General features: G+C 48.0%; 1 protein-coding gene and 1 non-coding gene across 5 annotated transcripts in view; both read left to right on the top strand.

The window, feature by feature from the left end:
* The first annotated feature begins 850 nt into the window (after nucleotides 1-850).
* atg16l1 (ATG16 autophagy related 16-like 1 (S. cerevisiae)) overlaps nucleotides 851-19,258 on the top strand; it is a 36,138-nt gene continuing 17,730 nt past the window's right edge. For all 4 annotated transcript variants that reach the window (XM_033631125.2, XM_033631124.2, XM_033631123.2 and 1 more), the window contains exons 1-9: nucleotides 851-1,032; nucleotides 3,734-3,845; nucleotides 3,955-4,048; nucleotides 7,538-7,643; nucleotides 8,655-8,728; nucleotides 8,908-8,977; nucleotides 13,160-13,341; nucleotides 15,051-15,116; nucleotides 18,390-18,476. In XM_033631125.2, coding sequence (XP_033487016.1) covers nucleotides 3,740-3,845; nucleotides 3,955-4,048; nucleotides 7,538-7,643; nucleotides 8,655-8,728; nucleotides 8,908-8,977; nucleotides 13,160-13,341; nucleotides 15,051-15,116; nucleotides 18,390-18,476 — 785 coding nt within the window. In that variant the 5' untranslated portion in view covers nucleotides 851-1,032; nucleotides 3,734-3,739. The remainder of the gene's footprint in view (nucleotides 1,033-3,733; nucleotides 3,846-3,954; nucleotides 4,049-7,537; nucleotides 7,644-8,654; nucleotides 8,729-8,907; nucleotides 8,978-13,159; nucleotides 13,342-15,050; nucleotides 15,117-18,389; nucleotides 18,477-19,258) is intronic.
* LOC117260391 (small Cajal body-specific RNA 6) lies at nucleotides 10,175-10,454 on the top strand. Its single transcript, XR_004501918.1, has one exon.

The following is a 19,258-nucleotide window of genomic DNA, read 5'->3' as shown; positions in this document are numbered from 1 at the left end:
AGATCAATGTAAATACAAAGTAGTTTGTGAGTTCCTGGCGTGTGTGCTGCGTTGCCTGGCAACAGACCGGGGGAACTTTTTTTTCCGCGGAGCTACATAACATACTTAAATAATTTATTTCATCACCTTTTGTTAACATCACTCCCTCTCGTGTGATATTGCTTAATCATGTCATCACACGGCAGCAGCAACGTTCAAGTTTAACTTTATTTATAAAGTCACTGTTTGTCTCAGAGGCAGAGGACATCCCTCTGTCTGGAGCACCTGGAGGAAACCCACACTGACACAGGGAGAACATGTCAGAGCACCTGGAGGAAACCCACACTGACACAGGGAGAACATGTCAGAGCACCTGGAGGAAACCCACGCTGACACAAGGAGAACATGTCAGAGCACCTGGAGGAAACCCACACTGACACAGGGAGAACATGTCAGAGCACCTGGAGGAAACCCACGCTGACACAAGGAGAACATGTCAGAGCACCTGGAGGAAACCCACACTGACACAGGGAGAACATGTCAGAGCACCTGGAGGAAACCCACGCTGACACAAGGAGAACATGTCGGAGCACCTGGAGGAAACCCACGCTGACACAGGGAGAACATGTCAGAGCACCTGGAGGAAACCCACGCTGACACAGGGAGAACATGCAAACTCCGCACAGAAGGTTCCACACCCGGGATCAAACCAGGAATCGTCTTGCTGTGAGGTGCTAACCACTACACCACCATGCCGCCCATTATTATTATTATTATTATTATTATTATTATTATTATTATTATTATTATTATTATTACGTAGTAAAATGAGCAGCCCGTATTTAAAGCAGACGTCATCTTGTCGCGACCCAGGCGGAAGTGTGTGGTCGGATCCAAAATGGCGGAGAACTGGAGCGAGTTGCAGCTGAAGAGGCTGATGTCGGTGAAGAAGAGGAACCGGAGCGTTTAACAGCGTCAGAACCGTCAACGGGCGGCAGCAGCGGGATTACCGGGCAGTGTACGCCGCAGTCAGGAGGGTCTCCGGTAGATGGTGTAAGGTTTGATTCTCTGATTCCGTTTAACGCAGCGCAGCGGCTAAGTTAGCATGCTAACATGTCGAGTCACGGGAGTGTGACTGTGTCCCGGTCAGTGTGCGGTGTGTGTGCGGGATGTTTACAGCTGTTTTCAGCCCGGTAACACCGCACACACACCGGGACACACCGTGTTTATCTTCTAACGGCTGTAACGGAGTCACTAACGGACCGTTAGCATGTTAGCATGTTAGCCTGCTGTCTTCCTGTTTGTGTTGTGCTTCCCTTTAGCATCACATGCTAAAAGAAGCTAACAGTTGCTAATCACGTGAGGATGATTATTGATTGGCTCAGAAATTAATCAGTGATCGATAATCAGTATATCGATCTGTATGAGATGTGTTGTTAGTGCTGCAGAGACACACGGTGGATCTGTTCGGTCTTTACCGATCAGCTGATCCTCATCATTGACTGATTTATTACCTCCGCAAAGGAGGTCATTTTTTTCGCCGGCGTTGATCTGTTTGTTTGTTTGTCTGTTTGTTTGTTTGTTTGTCTGCAAAATAACTCAAAAAGTTATGAACGAAATTTTCAGGAAAAGTGGATAATAGGACAAGGAACAGATGATAAAATTTTGGTGATCGGTTGAAGCAAAGAGGATAAAATAATAAAGTAGCGCTTAATAGCACTGTGTATTCACCGAGTTTTATTGTTAAATATTGTTGTAATTCTAAAGTTGAAAAAATGAATTTTCTGTGTTGGAAAAAAGCAAAGTGAAAAATACAAAAAAATATATTCTGTGTTGGTACGAAATAAATACACCACAATAGTCGGGTTTCCATCCACCTATTTTTATTCGCATTTTCAACAATTGTGAAAAAAAACTTGAATGGAAACACCAGAAATTCGAAAAAAGGCCGAAATATCACAAAGAAGTTTTTACGCTTGGAGGGGGTGGAACAGTCAGCGTATCGATATTAGGAAAATGCGACTTTTGGCAATGGAAACAGATTTAGCGAATAAACAATGACGTAGGCTACCGAATCCTACTTCTACTTCACACACACACACACCTGTGTGAACTTAGAGAGAGGTAATTACTCCAGTGTCAGGTGAGTGTATTTCACAACTTACCTGAATAAATTTGACGTGTTGAATACCGCTGCATCATTTGCGCTGCCTGGTGTACCAACACAGACATCACAGCATTATGTAGGCTACGTTGACAACGCTGATATGAGTGTGAGGAGAGCTCTCGCAGTGGCCAAGAAGTTCCCAAGGAGTCGCTCCATCTCGTCGTAGTCATGGATGTGCCGGTAATTGTTTACATCAGTTGTGGACATGAGACGCTACGTCATCTCACGGTGCCCTCTTCTTCTATGGATGTTCTTTTGCATTTTTATTTTTCATGAGAAGCGCCACCTTCTGCTCGACCTGTTGACTCCCAATACTCGCAAAACAATAATGAATGGAAACATGCATAAATTCGCATTTTCTTTTGCGCATTTTCACAAAATTCGCTTAAAATTTGCAATAAATTTGGATGGAAACCCAGCTAGTTTCTCCATGGTGAAGGCATATATAACCTAATAATGATAGTGATGCAAATAACCTAATTGTAATGCAGGTTGGTGCAGAGGGGGGAGGGAATATCACCTACTTGGCGGAGGTCTGCACTGTCTGAGTGCTTTTCTAGTTGATTTTAGTCAGAGCAACTGAGGGTGTCTGAGTTCACTATGACGTCAAACAGTGTGAAATTAATTATGAAGATATGTGGTGAGCGATTGATCGGCACAGAGTCGGATTACAGTTTGATATTAAAGAATCACCATCAGCAATGTGACGTCACAGAACGAATCAATAAACAAAGATGACCACTTTATTAGGAACAGCACAGTCTACATGTCAGGGTCCAGACACTGGGGTTGGGTCGGTATGAGAAGAAAAAAAAAAGGTCAGGTTTTTGTGAAAAACCGCATCAAGTTGGTAATACCGGATATTTGCCACTTGGGGGCGCAATTGACTCATTTAAAATAAAAAATGATCATAGGACAACAGAGTGACAGTAACACGTTGTTTCTTTTATTCCTTACAAATAAATTTGCAGGTTCAGCTTACTCAATCAGTGCAAGAAGGGTTGCCTCCATTGTCTGGCTCAAAGCCAAAGTGTTGCCATATTGGCGCATTCTTTGATGTCTTCTAGACTAAACTGTCCGCCATTATCGACTCCCCGTCACTGTTAAACAAACTCCAGGCTGCAGTAGAGGCCTCGGCGCATGCACACTTGCACCCCCTAGCTCAGTCCCCGCCCCACCCCCCTCTCTCTGCTGCTCGCTGTGCGCTTAGCGAAGAGGCAGACACAGGCTGTAAAATGACGTATGCGGTAAGGTAGGTCTCAAAAAAAGAAACTCGGTCCAAGACGGAGTACTGAACCAAATTGGTATTACCGAGAACCGACCCAACCCTACCAGACACAGTCCTGGAAAACCTGGAAGAGTCCTGGAATTAATAAAGATCCTTGAAGATAACGAGTCAACGATGTTTACAAATGTTTTGTTTGTAAACATCTTGCATGTTGTTAGATTTTCCTGCCGTGTTCATCACTTCCTGTTTGTCGGCTGACTTTATGTTTAAATGTCAGGCAGTTAAGAATTGATTTTCTCTGAGCAGTTGTTGAAACGCTGATGACACAGTGACGGGGGCGTGTCTTGCTTCACTGTCAGGTGGCGATGGCGGAGCGACGGGCGGAGTGCACGTGGAAGAGACACATCTCAGACCAGCTGAAGCTCAGAGACCGAGTCCAGAGACAGGCCTTTGAGGAGATCGTCCTCCAGTGTGAGTCCGTCTGTCCATCTGTCCCTCACACTGTGGGTGTGTGTGGACAGACAGTTAAACCTGTCTCTGTCTCTGCCTCTGCCTCTCTGTCTCTGTCTCTGTCCCTTAGATAACCGTCTCCTGGAGAAGTCCGACCTGCAGGCTGTTCTTTCAGAGAGATACCAGACGGACAAGTATGACATCCAGAGAGGACACGAGACCAGGTGAGTCCTCAACATGTCACTTGTCCCCTGATCTGTCCCCTCTGACCTGTGTCCCCTCTAACCTGTATCCCTTCTGACCTGTGTCCCCCCTAATGTCCCCTCTGACCTGTGTGCCTTCTGATCTGTCCCCTCTGACCTGTGTGCCTTCTGATCTGTCCCTTCTGACCTGTGTCCCCACTGACCTGTGTTCCTTCTGACCTGTGTCCCCTCTGACCTGTGTCCCCCCTAATGTCCCCTCTGACCAGTGTGCCTTCTGACCTGTGTGCCTTCTGATCTGTCCCTTCTGACCTGTGTCCCCTCTGACCTGTGTCCCCCCTAATGTCCCCTCTGACCTGTGTGCCTTCTGACCTGTGTCCCCTCTGACCTGTGCCCCCCCCAATCAATCAATCAATCAATCAATTTTATTTATAAAGCCCAATATCACAAATCACAATTTGCCTCACAGGGCTTTACAGCATACGACATCCCTCTGTTCTTATGACCCTCACAGCTGATCAGGAAAAACTCCCCGAAAAACCCTTTAACGGGGAAAAAAACGGTAGAAACCTGAGGAAGAGCAACTGAGGAGGGATCCCTCTTCCAGGACGGACAGACGTGCAATAGATGTCGTACAGAACAGATCAACATGATAAATTAACAGTAATCCGTATGACACAATGAGACAGAGAGAGAGAGAGAGACAGACAGAGAGAGAGAGAGACAGAGAGAGAGAGAGAGAGGTGTATTATAGGGGGGTCCTCCGGCAGACTAGGCCTAAGTCAGCCTAACTAGGGGCTGGTACAGGGCAAGCCTGAGCCAGCCCTAACTATAAGCTTTATCAAAGAGGAAAGTCTTAAGTCTAGTCTTAAATGTGGAGACGGTGTCTGCCTCCCGGACCATAACAGGAAGATGATTCCACAGGAGAGGAGCCTGACAGCTGAAGGCTCTGGCTCCTGATCTACTTTTGGAGACTTTAGGGACCACGAGTAACCCTGCGTTCTCAGAGCGCAGTGTTCTGGTGGGATAATATGGCACTATGAGCTCTCTAAGATATGACGGAGCTTGACCATTTAGAGCTTTATAAGTTAACAGTAGGATTTTAAATTCAATTCTGGATTTTACAGGGAGCCAGTGCAGAGAAGCTAAAACAGGAGAAATATGATCTTGTTTCTTAGTTCCTGTTAGTACACGTGCTGCTGCATTCTGAATTAGCTGGAGAGTTTTTAAGGACTTACTAGAGCTACCTGATAATAGAGAGTTACAGTAATCCAGCCTTGAGGTAACAAAAGCGTGGACCAATTTTTCTGCATCTTTTCGGGTCAGGATAGGCCTAATGTTCGCAGTATTACGCAGATGAAAAAATGCAGTCCGTGAGGTTTGTTTTAAATGAGAATTAAAAGACAAATCTTGATCAAATATTGTTCCCTCTGACCTGTGTCCCCACTGACCTGTGTGCCTTCTGACCTGTGTTCCTACTGACCTGTGTCCTCTCTGACCTGTGTCCCCACTGACCTGTGTGCCTTCTGACCTGTGTCCCCACTGACCTGTGTTCCTACTGACCTGTGTCCCCACTGACCTGTGTGCCTTCTGACCCGTGTTCCTTCTGACCTGTGTCCCCTCTGACCTGTGTTCCCTCTAATGTCCCCTCTGACCTGTGTGCCTTCTGACCTGTGTCCCCTCTGACCTGTGTCCCCTCTAATGTCCCCACTGACCTGTGTCCCTTCTGACCTCTGTCCCCTCTAATGTCCCCTCTGACCTGTGTCTCCTCTGACCTGTTTCCCCTCTAACATGTCCCCCCCAACCTGTGTCCCCTCTGACCTGTCCCCTTTAGTGTCCCCTCTGACCCGTGTCCCCTCTGACCTGTGTTCCCACTGACCTGTGTCCCCTCTGACCTGTGTGCCTTCTGACCTGTGTCCCCTCTAATGTCCCCTCTGACCTGTTTCCCCTCTAACACGTCCCCCCCGACCTGTGTTCCTACTGACTTGTGTCCCTTCTGACCTGTGTCCCCACTGACCTGTGTGCCTTCTGACCTGTGTTCCTACTGACCTGTGTCCTCTCTGACCTGTGTCCCCACTGACCTGTGTGCCTTCTGACCTGTGTTCCTTCTGACCTGTGTCCCCTCTGACCTGTGTTCCCTCTAATGTCCCCTCTGACCTGTGTGCCTTCTGACCTGTGTTCCTTCTGACCTGTGTCCCCTCTGACCTGTGTTCCCTCTAATGTCCCCTCTGACCTGTGTGCCTTCTGACCTGTGTCCCTTCTGACCTCTGTCCCCTCTAATGTCCCCTCTGACCTGTGTCCCCTCTGACCTGTTTCCCCTCTAACATGTCCCCCCCGACCTGTGTCCCCTCTGACCTGTCCCCTTTAGTGTCCCCTCTGACCCGTGTCCCCTCTGACCTGTGTTCCCACTGACCTGTGTCCCCTCTAATGTCCCCTCTTACCTGTGTCCTCTCTAATGTGCCTTCTGACCTGTGTCCCTTCTAATGTCCCCTCTAATATGTTCCCTCTGACCTGTGTCACCCCTTATGTCCCCTCTGACCTGTGTCCCCTCTAATGTCCCCTTACCTGTGTTCTCCCTGACATGGGTCCCCTCTAACGTCCCCTCTGAGCTGTGTCCCCTCTGAGCTGTGTCCCCTCTAATGTCCCGTCTGACCTGTGTCCCCTCTAATGTCCCCTTTGACCTGTGTCCCCTCTAATGTCCCTTCTGACCTGTGTCCCCTCTGACCCATGCCCTCTAATGTCCCTTCTGACCTGTGTCCCCTCTGACCCATGCCCTCTAATGTCCCTTCTGACCTGTGTCCCCTCTGACCTGTCCCCTCTAATGTCCCGTCTGACCTGTGTCCCCTCTAATGTTCCCTTTGACCTGTGTCCCCTCTAATGTCCCTTCTGACCTGTGTCCCCTCTGACCCGTGCCCTCTAATGTCCCTTCTGACCTGTGTCCCCTCTGACCCGTGCCCTCTAATGTCCCTTCTGACCTGTGTCCCCTCTGACCCGTGCCCTCTAATGTCCCTTCTGACCTGTGTCCCCTCTGACCTGTCCCCTCTAATGTCCCCTCTGACCTGTGTCCCCTCTGAGCTGTGTCCCCTCTAATGTCCCGTCTGACCTGTGTCCCCTCTAATGTCCCCTTTGACCTGTGTCCCCTCTAATGTCCCTTCTGACCTGTGTCCCCTCTGACCCGTGCCCTCTAATGTCCCTTCTGACCTGTGTCCCCTCTGACCTGTCCCCTCTAATGTCCCCTCTGACCTGTCCCCTCTGACCTGTCCCCTCTAATGTCCCGTCTGACCTGTGTCCCTTCTGACCTGTGTCCCCTCTAATGTCCCCTCTGACCTGTGTCCCCTCTGACCTGGGTCCCCTCTAATGTCCCCTCTGACCTGTGTTCCCTCTGACCTGTGTCCCCTCTAATGTTCCCTCTGACCTGTATTCCTCCTGACCTGTGTCCCCTCTAATGTCTCCTCTGACCTGTGTCCCCTCTGACCTGTGTCCCCTCTAACGTGTCCCTGTCCTGTCCCTCAGCTCGGCGGCAGACTGGAGCCGCAGCGACGCGCTGCAGCAGGAAATGTCTCAGATGAGAATCAAACACCAGGAGGAACTGACGGAGCTGCACAAGAAACGAGGAGAGGTCAGTCATCTGTACGCATACACAGGAAGTGATGTCATCTTCATATTAAACAAACGATTCCATCATTGTGTGAGTGGGCGCTGTTTGTTTATTGTCTCCACTGTTGCCGTGGTAACACCTGCAATGTTACAGGAGTGAGAGCTGATTGGTGGACAGTGAGACTAGCTGATGTGACACAGTCCTGTCCCGACCAGAGAACAGAATCATTACATTACATTACATACAGTTTTATTTACTCATTTAGCTCCGCCCACAGACGTCCATCATGTTCTATAGTTTTTACAGCCAATGAGGAAACTCAGACACTCAGAGGCTTTTATTGTGAAGGAGTGGAGCAGCTGACAGAGGCTTTTATTGTGAAGGAGTGGAGCAGCTGACAGAGGCTTATTGTGAAGGAGTGAAGCTGCTAACAGGCTTTAATTGTGAAGGAGTGAAGTTGCTAACAGAGGCTTTAATTGTGAAGGAGTGACGTTGCTAACAGAGGTTTTTATTGTGAAGGAGTGAAACCGCTAACAGAGGTTTTTATTGTGAAGGAGCAAAGCTGCTGACAGGCTTTTATTGTGAAGGAGTGAAGCTGCTAACTGAGGCTTTTATTGTGAAGGAGTGAAGCTGCTGGTTTCCTGTCAGGGTTGAACTGGTTGAAGTGGAGCTGCTGTGAAAACAGTGTTACTTTAAAAGATGTCCCTACAGAATGACTGAGTCACATGATCTTGTCTGAGTGATGATGATGATGATGAAGGTGATGATGATGGTAAAGGTGATGATGGTGGTGGTGGTGATGGTGATGATGAAGATGGTAATAATGGTGATGGTGATGAAGATGTGTGTGACAGACTGAGTGCTCTTCATATCTGAGATGTTTCCAGGAACAATAGTCATGTTGACTGTGACATGTGACCCCTCCTGACCTTCATTATCCAATCAACACGTCTGACGCATCTTTGTATGGTTGGGTCCTGGAATGTCCTGGAATGTTCTGGAGACATGCTGACTGCTGTGTCTGTGTTGCAGCTGGCTCAGAGTGTGATCGAACTCAACAACCAGATCCAACAGAAGGACAAAGAGATCCAGAGCAATGAAGCCAAGTACGTACTCATTGTAATCAGATTACTTACAGTTCACACACAGTACTCACAGTAATCAGGATACTCACTATACACACTGTAGCAGTATGTCTGTGAGGACAGGGATGATGTCACTGATGATGACTATGATGGCACTGATGACAACGATGATGATGATGATGATGGTGGTGTGTCCTCAGAATGATGGAGTACCAGCAGCAGATCTCAAGTCTGGAGGGAGAGTGCCGAGAGCTGAGGAGCTACCTGCAGGTAAGACACCTCACCTGGACACTCGGGTGTCTCTGCTGAAACTGAGACAGACAGACACAGACAGACAGACAGACAGACAGACAGTGTCCAGACTAGAGGGTGACACGGGAGTGGATTTTCAGTCCTGTCCCGTCCCAGTCCCACAAGAATGACTCCCGTCCCATCCCTCTCCTGTGTTGTGTTTCAGTTACAGTAAAAAATACATCTATGTATATATGTATAGTACATGGATCATACAATGCCTACCTTAGTTGAATATAAACCCAAATATGACATCTAATGTTGTGTTTTGATGTTTATTGCCAATTAATCTAACATTCACTCCACCTTGAAGCTGTTCAGAATGAAACACATTTGATTTCTGATGTGGTCAGACAACACGTCATAAGAGCCAGTTCTGAGAGAGAAAAATGTAGTTAAAGTAGTGTTTGGTTCCTCTGACTGATGTTATTATATATGACATTATTAGATTATTAATACTGAAGCATCAGTGTCAGAGCAGCATGTTACTGTTGTAGCAGGTGTGCAATTAAGTTGGTCATATTCGCTCTTTTTGTTGAGATGGTTTTAGAACAAACCCGGCACACCGGCTCGTCATTTGGTTTAAATCCAGAACACTCCCACACAGGGGCCGTGGTGTTTGGTTTAGGAACAAGTTCCCTGTCTTTCTCTTACACTCAACTCTGTTTTCTTCTCCGCCTCGTCTCCCCCTCACGAAGATTGCACCGTGTGTGTGTGGCCCATAGCCCCGCCTCCCCCACAGAGACAAAGACACTCGATGACTAGAGCTTTCCCTCCGTTCATTATGCTAATGAACCAACTCACCTGGCTGCCAGACGATGCACGAAAGTGAATGCTCTTGTCGTCCAGTCTCTTTGGTGGAGAGAGACGAGGAAAACAAACATGCATGAATATGGCAATTAATCCCTTTTAATTTACCATGCAATTAACCGACTCATCGCATTTCGCGACAGGCCTAATTATGATTCCCAGTCCCGAACGCTCCCATTGACTTTTTTTCCATCCCGTCCCAATCACGTGAAGAATAGTGAAACTGATTCCCATCCTGTGGGAATCCCGAAAAAATGTCAGCCTTTAGTCCAGACAGACAGAGAGACAGACAGATAGACAGACAGACAGACAGACAGACAGTGTCCAGGCAGACGTAACGGTATAACCATGCAGACACATAAGGAAGGTCAGTGATGAGCAGTAAAAGGTCTGATTACCCACAGTCCTCTCCTGCTGCCCTCTGGCTCCCATCAGCCCCTGCTCTGCGCTCCCATCATACTCCAGTGATGCACTGATTGTTCCAGGAGCTGCTGACAGACAGACAGGAAGTGACATCACAGCCTGAGTCTGTACAGAGACCCTACAGGCTCAGTGTGATGTCATCTAACAGAACCAATCAGGATAGAGCATCGGGCTGAGGAAGAGGAGGGAGCTGATCTCAAGTTTTCAAGTTCAACCTGAGGCCTTCATCATGTGACGTATTGGAGGTTAACCCTTTAAGATCAGACAGGATGCTGGCCACATGATCCTGTTATTCATTCAAAGGAACTTTATTAACATGAACACACTGAGACACAGATGACTGAGCACAGAGTACAGGGTGGGTCTGACAGGAGGAGGAGAACGTTATATTAACGTTAGCACAGAGTACAGGGTGGGTCTGACAGGAGGAGGAGAATGTTATATTAACGTTAGCACAGAGTACAGGGTGGGATGTCATCATATCGGGACATGGACACCCATTTAGAGTCCTCAGGAACTGATTAACCACCACTGATGATCCATCAGTCTGACCACCTGGTTGAGGCTAACTGTTAGCTTTAGCGTCAGAGGCTGTGTTAGCGTCTGAGGCTGAGTTAGCGACTGAGACTGTGTCAGCATTATAGGCTGCGTTAGCGTCTGAAACTGTTTTAGCAGCAGAGGCTGTGTTAGAGTCTGAGGCTGCGTTAGCGTCTGAGGCTGCGTTAGCGACTGAGGCTGCGTTCGCGACTGAGGCTGCGTTAGCGTCTGAGACTGTTTTAGCATCAGAGGCTGCTTTAGCAACTGAGACTGCGTCAGCATTATAGGCTGCATTAGCGTCTGAGACTGTTTTAGCAACAGAGGTTGTGTTAGCTTCAGAGGCTGCGTTAGCTTCAGAGGCTGCGTTAGCGTCTGAGGCTGCGTTAGTGACTGAGGCTGCATTAGCGTCTGAGACTGTTTTAGCAACAGAGGCTGTGTTAGCGTCAGAGGCTACATTAAGCGTCAGAGGCTGCTTTAGCGACTGAGACTGCGTCAGCATTATAGGCTGCATTAGCGTCTGAGACTGCATTAGAGATGTAACAGTATGAAAATTTCATATCACGGTTATTGTGACCAAAATTATCACGGTTATCATTATTATTGCGGTATTGTTTAAATTTGCTCAAAATGTTCAAAAAGTACTTTTACACACACTGAAATCATTTAACCAAGTTTTATTTTAAAAAACAAATAGAATAAAGAGTACAATGTACTTTCTGTCTAACAAAGTCTAGCATGTTTGATTTTCTTTTTGTCGTTAACAATTACTCCCATCACAGCTGTCACTTTGACTAATAGAAACACAGAGTTAGCTGCTGCCGTAGACAACTGTAGGTCAACAACACCCCAGCGTTTTTAATATTTCCTCTAGGGATGTTACCACACAGAGTAAAAGGGGGAAATGATGGTGTGAAACAGCAGAGGCACTTTGTCAACCCGCTGAGTTAACGTTACTGTCATCAGCATCAATCTAGCAAACGATGTTATTTCTTCATAATGGAGACGGACATAAAGTAATAACATTAACAAATAGTGGCTTTTACTCACCACAACTGCAGCGGCTCCCAGCTTCATCTGAAACAAACTACATTATAGACGGTCTGTTATTTATTAACCCCTCTGTGTGTTTATTTGTTTACTTTTTATCCGCTCTGTTGTCTTTGTAAAGTTAACATATCGCATCATTTCAGACTCAACACTACTTAGACTTTGTCCATCAAACTTTACATAAAATGGAAATTTGTCTTTGACAGTGGCATAAAATAAAAAAGACACACAACACAGATGACACTATGCACAATAAATACATATAAATAAGAATAAATATAAGTAGACTATGAAATCAGTCCAGTTTGCTCCAGAGAGGAGTTAAAAGATAGATGGGCATGAATAAAATGCATAAAGTGCCTATGCAAAACTAACTGCATAGTAAAATTATGCAGTTAGTTTTGTATAGGCACTTCCTGAATTTGTTTCAAATTAAAAGCCCCTTATAACCCCAGCTGAGAGAATCCCTCCATTTTCTAAATAGACTTTTATTCTGAAACATTTGCAGGAACATGTTGTGTAAGATTCGGTGACTTGTATGTTTACGTACAGTACTTCAAATGTAGCTCCTGCCATCTGCTGACATGTTTACGTTACTACAACAACATGTCGGCTGACACATGAACAGACACAGTGACTGAAATAATAGTAAAAGTAATAAAAACAGGACAAGAATAATCTGATGACATCACACACGTCGTGAAAGACGACCAGGGATAATTGGTGAGTATCAGCATGTAGTGTGTCATGTCTGTCAGCCAAGTCACGGCGCAGTTTTATGACTCCACAATTAATGTGACATAGTGACTTTCAGAACGGGCAGAAAAGTCGTGTAGTGTGTGCCAGGCACAGGTACACTCACTGTATAGTTGTGGGTGGTGGTGGTGCGTTACCACCTGAGGCTGCGTTAGCATCAGAGGCTGCGTTAGCATCAGAGGCTGCGTTAGTGTCAGAGGCTGCGTTAGTGTCAGAGGCTGCGTTAGCGACTGAGGCTGTGTTAGTATCATAAGCTGCGTTAGCATCAGAGGCTGCGTTAGCGACTGAGGCTGCGTTAGCATCATAAGCTGCATTAGCGTCAGAGGCTGCGTTAGCGACTGAGGCTGCGTTAGCATCATAAGCCGCGTTAGTGTCAGAGGCTGCATTAGCGACTGAGGCTGCGTTAGCATCATAAGCCGCGTTAGTGTCAGAGGCTGCATTAGCGACTGAGGCTGCGTTAGCATCATAAGCTGCATTAGTGTCAGAGGCTGTGTAAGCTTGGACCTGTTTGCGTTGAGGCGGTGTTGACATTGCTGATGTCACAGTGAAGGTTGTCAGAGGCATTTATGGTGATGTGACTTCCTGCAGGACCTGGAGAGGGCCAACCAGACGCTGAAGGATGAGTACGACGCTCTGCAGATCACCTTCTCTGCTCTGGAGGAGAAACTGAGGAAGACCACCGAGGACAACCAGGAGCTGGTGTCCCGCTGGATGGCAGAGAAGGCTCAGGAGGCCAACAAGCTCAACGCCGAGAACGAGAAGGACAGCAGGTAACTGCCCCGCCCTCCACACCCTGTTTTAATAAACACCACAGAAATTACATCACACAGCATTATTATATACTGTGTGATGTCACTGTTTCAGACACTCTCTTCTTCTGTGGTGTTTAATAACACTCTGTGATGTCACTATTTCAGACGCTCTCTTCTTTTTCAAGGGATTCAAGGAAGTTTATTGTCATTACCGGAACATGTTGGTACATGAAGGCAACGAAAATTGTACTCAGGTCCCGGTTAGGGAAACAAAGATAAAAGAAACAGTAAAACACTAGAGTAGAGAAAAACAAAACAAAAATGTAGGCACTAAAAATAACATTGCAATAGATATCAATAAATAAAAACATAAATAAGTGTGTAGAGGTAGTGTGAGGATATAGCACCATAATTGCACATGCCCATTAAGTGCATAATTGAAAGAAAATAAATTTAAAACATTAACAAAAAAAAATATAAAACAAAATATATAACAAAAAGGACCAGCAGCAATAAAAGTTCAAGAGTTCATGAGTCTCACAGTTTCTGGAAAGAAGCTCTATTTCAGCTGGGTGGTTCTTGCCTTTATGCTGCGCAGCTTTCTTCCTGAGGGGAGGGGGCAAACAGTCCATTGGCTGGGTGGGTGGAGTCCTTCATGATGCAGAGGGCCTTCCTCCTTCACCTGGTGGCATAAGGCCCGTTTCCACCGCAGGAACTTCGGGGTAATTTTACGGGGCCGGGGCCGTTGGTGCGTGTCTCCACCGCAGGAACCACCCCCGAAGGACAGAGTTCTGGAACTTTTACAGGGGCTAAACAAGTCCCTGCCTCGGAGTAGGTACTCAGAACGGCCCCGAAAGACTCCTGGCTGGGGCTTGGGGATTACTTGGTGCTGATTGGATATACTCAAGGAGGGATGTGACGACAACAGAAAGCAACAAAATAGCCAGCATTTTCAAAACTCAGCAGACGAGGGTTAGCTCGATCATAGCTTCCGCCGCCATGTAAAAAAAAACTCAGTAAACGGCCTGTGAAAAAAATATTTTTTCCAGCGGATATCTTAGTTACAACATGATTGAGCTAGCAAAGCATTTTTGTGTTTATGTGTGTTATTTATTCAGTTTTGTGAAATCACGATGTCTAGAAAGCATCAGCTGACAGGGACAGCTAACAGCAGCAGCAAAGCTAACATCAGGACGTCATCTGTTAAAAGCCTCCTGTTGTCGGATACATGAAACTACTCCAGTTAGCTCAATCATGTTGTAACTAAGACATCCACTGGAAAAAATATTTTTCGCCGGGCCACTTCGTGAGTTATTACAGACACCGCTATCGGTTAACGGCGTCCCTACTTCGCCCCGGTCAAAATGGTCGCACAACGATTACGTCACATCCAGAGCCCGTAACTTTACAGGAACCTCCTCCTACTCCGCTCTCTCAGTGGAGACACGGCGGTTGAGAGGGCCGAGCGAGAGGACGTTCCTGTAGTAGTTCCTGCCCCTTAAATAGTACCAGGAACTTCTTCAGTGGAAACGGGCCTATAGATGTCTGACAGAGTGGGCAGGCTACTGTCCGCGATCTTCTGGGCAGTCTTCACCACCCGCTGCAGAGCCTTCCTGTCTGCAGCACAACAGTTTCTGTGGTGTTAAATAACGCCCTGTGATATCACTGTTTCAGACATGCTCTTCTTCTGTGGTGTTTAATGACATGCTGTGATGTCACTGTTTCAGACGCAGACAGGCTAAGCTGCAGAAGGAACTGGCCGATGCCGCCAAAGAGCCTCTGCCCATCGACCCGTTAGTATCTCAACTGACATGATTCGTGTGTCCTCACTGTGTCTTCACTGTGTCCTCACTGTGTCTCTGTCCTCGCTGTGTCTCTATCCTCACTGTGTCTCTTTCCTCGCTGTCTCTATCCTCGCTGTGTCCTCACTGCGTCTCTTTCCTCACTGTGTCTCTTTCCTCACTGTGTCCTCACTGTGTCTCTGTCCTCACTGTGTCTCTATCCTCACTGTGTCCTCACTGTGTCTCTTTCCTCACTGTGTCTCTATCCTCGCTGTGTCCTCGCTGCGTCTCTTTCCTCACTGTGTCTCTGTCCTCACTGTGTCTCTGTCCTCACTGTGTCCTCACTGTGTCTCTTTCCTTGCTGTGTCCTCACTGCGTCTCTTTCCTCACTGTGTCTCTGTCCTCACTGTGTCCTCACTGTGTCTCTGTCCTCACTGTGTCCTCACTGTGTCTCTTTCCTCGCTGTGTCTCTTTCCCCACTGTGTCTCTTTCCTCACTGTGTCTCTGTCCTCACTGTGTCTCTGTCCTCACTGTGTCCTCACTGTGTCTCTTTCCTTGCTGTGTCCTCGCTGCGTCTCTTTCCTCACTGTGTCTCTGTCCTCACTGTGTCCTCACTGTGTCTCTGTCCTCACTGTGTCCTCACTGTGTCTCTTTCCTCGCTGTGTCTCTTTCCCCACTGTGTCTCTGTCCTCACTGTGTCTCTGTCCTCACTGTGTCCTCACTGTGTCTCTTTCCTCGCTGTGTCCTCGCTGCGTCTCTGTCCTCACTGTGTCTCTATCCTCACTGTGTCTCTGTCCTCGCTGTGTCTCTGTCCTCGCTGTGTCTCTGTCCTCGCTGTGTCTCTGTCCTCGCTGTGTCTCTGTCCTCACTGTGTCCTCACTGTGTCTCTATCCTCACTGTCTCTTTCCTCGCTGTGTCTCTGTCCTCACTGTGTCCTCGCTGCGTCTCTTTCCTCACTGTGTCCTCACTGTGTCCTCATTGTGTCTCTATCCTCATTGTGTCTCTTTCCTCACTGTCTCTATCCTCGCTGTGTCTCTATCCTCACTGTGTCTCTATCCTCACTGTGTCTCTTTCCTCGCTGTCTCTATCCTCGCTGTGTCCTCACTGCGTCTCTTTCCTCACTGTGTCTCTTTCCTCACTGTGTCTCTATCCTCACTGTGTCTCTTTCCTCGCTGTGTCCTCACTGTGTCTCTTTCCTCACTGTGTCCTCACTGTGTCTCTGTCCTCACTGTGTCTCTATCCTCACTGTGTCCTCACTGTGTCTCTTTCCTCACTGTGTCTCTATCCTCGCTGTGTCCTCGCTGCGTCTCTTTCCTCACTGTGTCTCTGTCCTCACTGTGTCTCTGTCCTCACTGTGTCCTCACTGTGTCTCTTTCCTTGCTGTGTCCTCGCTGCGTCTCTTTCCTCACTGTGTCTCTGTCCTCACTGTGTCCTCACTGTGTCTCTTTCCTCGCTGTGTCTCTTTCCCCACTGTGTCTCTGTCCTCACTGTGTCTCTGTCCTCACTGTGTCCTCACTGTGTCTCTTTCCTCGCTGTGTCCTCGCTGCGTCTCTGTCCTCACTGTGTCTCTATCCTCACTGTGTCTCTTTCCTCGCTGTGTCTCTGTCCTCACTGTGTCTCTGTCCTCGCTGTGTCTCTGTCCTCGCTGTGTCTCTGTCCTCACTGTGTCCTCACTGTGTCTCTATCCTCACTGTCTCTTTCCTCGCTGTGTCTCTATCCTCACTGTCTCTTTCCTCGCTGTGTCTCTGTCCTCACTGTGTCTTTATCCTCGCTGTGTCCTCACTGTGTCTCTTTCCTCGCTGTGTCTCTATCCTCGCTGTGTCCTCACTGTCTCTTTCCTTGCTGTGTCTCTATCCTCACTGTGTCTCTTTCCTCGCTGTGTCTCTGTCCTCACTGTGTCTCTTTCCTCGCTGTGTCTCTATGCTCACTGTGTCTCTTTCCTCGCTGTGTCTCTATGCTCACTGTGTCTCTTTCCTCGCTGTGTCTCTGTCCTCACTGTGTCTCTGTCCTCGCTGTGTCTCTGTCCTCGCTGTGTCTCTGTCCTCACTGTGTCCTCACTGTGTCTCTATCCTCACTGTCTTTTTCCTCGCTGTGTCTCTGTCCTCACTGTGTCTTTATCCTCGCTGTGTCCTCACTGTGTCTCTTTCCTCGCTGTGTCTCTGTCCTCACTGTGTCCTCACTGTGTCTCTTTCCTCGCTGTGTCTCTATCCTCGCTGTGTCCTCACTGTGTCTCTTTCCTCGCTGTGTCTCTGTCCTCACTGTGTCCTCACTGTGTCTCTTTCCTTGCTGTGTCTCTATCCTCGCTGTGTCCTCACTGTGTCTCTTTCCTCGCTGTGTCTCTGTACTCACTGTGTCCTCACTGTGTCTCTGTTTTCACTGTGTCTCTGTCCTCACTGTGTCTCTGTCCTCACTGTGTCCTCACTGTGTCTCTGTCCTCACTGTGTCCTCACTGTGTCTCTTTCCTCGCTGTGTCTCTTTCCTCACTGTGTCTCTGTCCTCACTGTGTCTCTGTCCTCACTGTGTCCTCACTGTGTCTCTTTCCTCGCTGTGTCCTCGCTGCGTCTCTGTCCTCACTGTGTCTCTATCCTCACTGTGTCTCTTTCCTCGCTGCGTCCTCACTGTGTCTCTTTCCTCGCTGTGTCTCTGTCCTCGCTGTGTCTCTGTCCTCACTGTGTCTCTTTCCTCGCTGTGTCTCTGTCCTCACTGTGTCCTCACTGTGTCTCTATCCTCACTGTCTCTTTCCTCGCTGTGTCTCTTTCCTCGCTGTGTCTCTGTCCTCACTGTGTCTCTGTCCTCACTGTGTCCTCACTGTGTCTCTATCCTCACTGTCTCTTTCCTCGCTGTGTCTCTTTCCTCGCTGTGTCTCTGTCCTCACTGTGTCTTTATCCTCGCTGTGTCCTCACTGTGTCTCTATCCTCACTGTCTCTTTCCTCGCTGTGTCTCTGTCCTCACTGTGTCTCTATCCTCACTGTCTCTTTCCTCGCTGTGTCTCTGTCCTCACTGTGTCTTTATCCTCGCTGTGTCCTCACTGTGTCTCTATCCTCACTGTCTCTTTCCTCACTGTGTCCTCACTGTGTCTCTGTTTTCACTGTGTCTCTGTCCTCACTGTGTCCTCACTGTGTCCTCGCTGTGTCTCTATCCTCGCTGTGTCCTCACTGTGTCTCTGTTTTCACTGTGTCTCTGTCCTCAATGTGTCCTCGCTGTGTCCCCTCTGTGTCTCTTGCCTCGCTGTGTCCTCACTTTGTCTCTGTCCTCACTTTGTCCTCACTGTGTCTCTGTCCTCAGGGACGATGACATTGAGGTCCTGGCAGAGGATGGAGGGAAGGGCGGCGGAGAGACCTCACCCAACAGGGCACTCAGCAGGACTCCCAGGTCAGAACGGTATACTGGGAACACTGGGGACACTGGGAGACATTTCAAAGTGTGTTTGTCATGACTGTCCTCACTCTGCAGACTAAGGACAGGACTGCATTAAAGACGGACCGAGGACAGGACAGTGTCCGAGACGGACCGAGGACAGGACAGTGTCCGAGACGGACCGAGGACAGGACTGTGTCTGTGTCAGGGACAGATAGATCTGTTAACTCCTTGTCATCTGTTAGAAGAACTAATGAAAAGAGTTCGACATGAAACCCACAACAGCTACAGGAGGCTCCACCCACTCACCGCTCTCTGCTGCTGACATCATCAGAGACGTTTCTGTCAGTCTGTCCTCAGCATCTTTTGTCTTTGTCGTGAAAATTAACCCCTGTTAAAACATCTTAAACCAGTTAGTCTGATGTCAGCAGTGACCCACCTACCACACCTCCCTCTGACAGGTTCAGGTTCACCTCCACAGGTCTTATTAAACCAAATCTGAAATAGTATTTACATCTCCCATGTCACGTCTGTGATAATTAAATGACAGAAGTTGATAGAAGTTTTGTCTTTACCTCTGACAGTTGGATGTCTCTGTGTGCTGGGTCTAAAAACTGTGATCAGGTCTGAGTGGACAGATGAGACTCACGTGGACTTGTGTGATGACGTCCGTCCCCACAGCAGCTGTGTCATAGTCCTGACACCAGGGATGGTGACCATCAGTCAACATTAGGCCCGTTTCCACTGAAGAAGTTCCTGGTACTATTTAAGGGGCAGGAACTACTACAGGAACGTCC

This window comes from Epinephelus lanceolatus, chromosome 4 (assembly GCF_041903045.1).
Source record: "Epinephelus lanceolatus isolate andai-2023 chromosome 4, ASM4190304v1, whole genome shotgun sequence".
Classification (NCBI taxonomy): Eukaryota; Metazoa; Chordata; class Actinopteri; order Perciformes; family Serranidae; genus Epinephelus; species Epinephelus lanceolatus.
The sequence above is the reverse complement of the archived record's forward strand: the minus strand, read 5'-3'. Positions and strand labels throughout refer to the sequence as shown.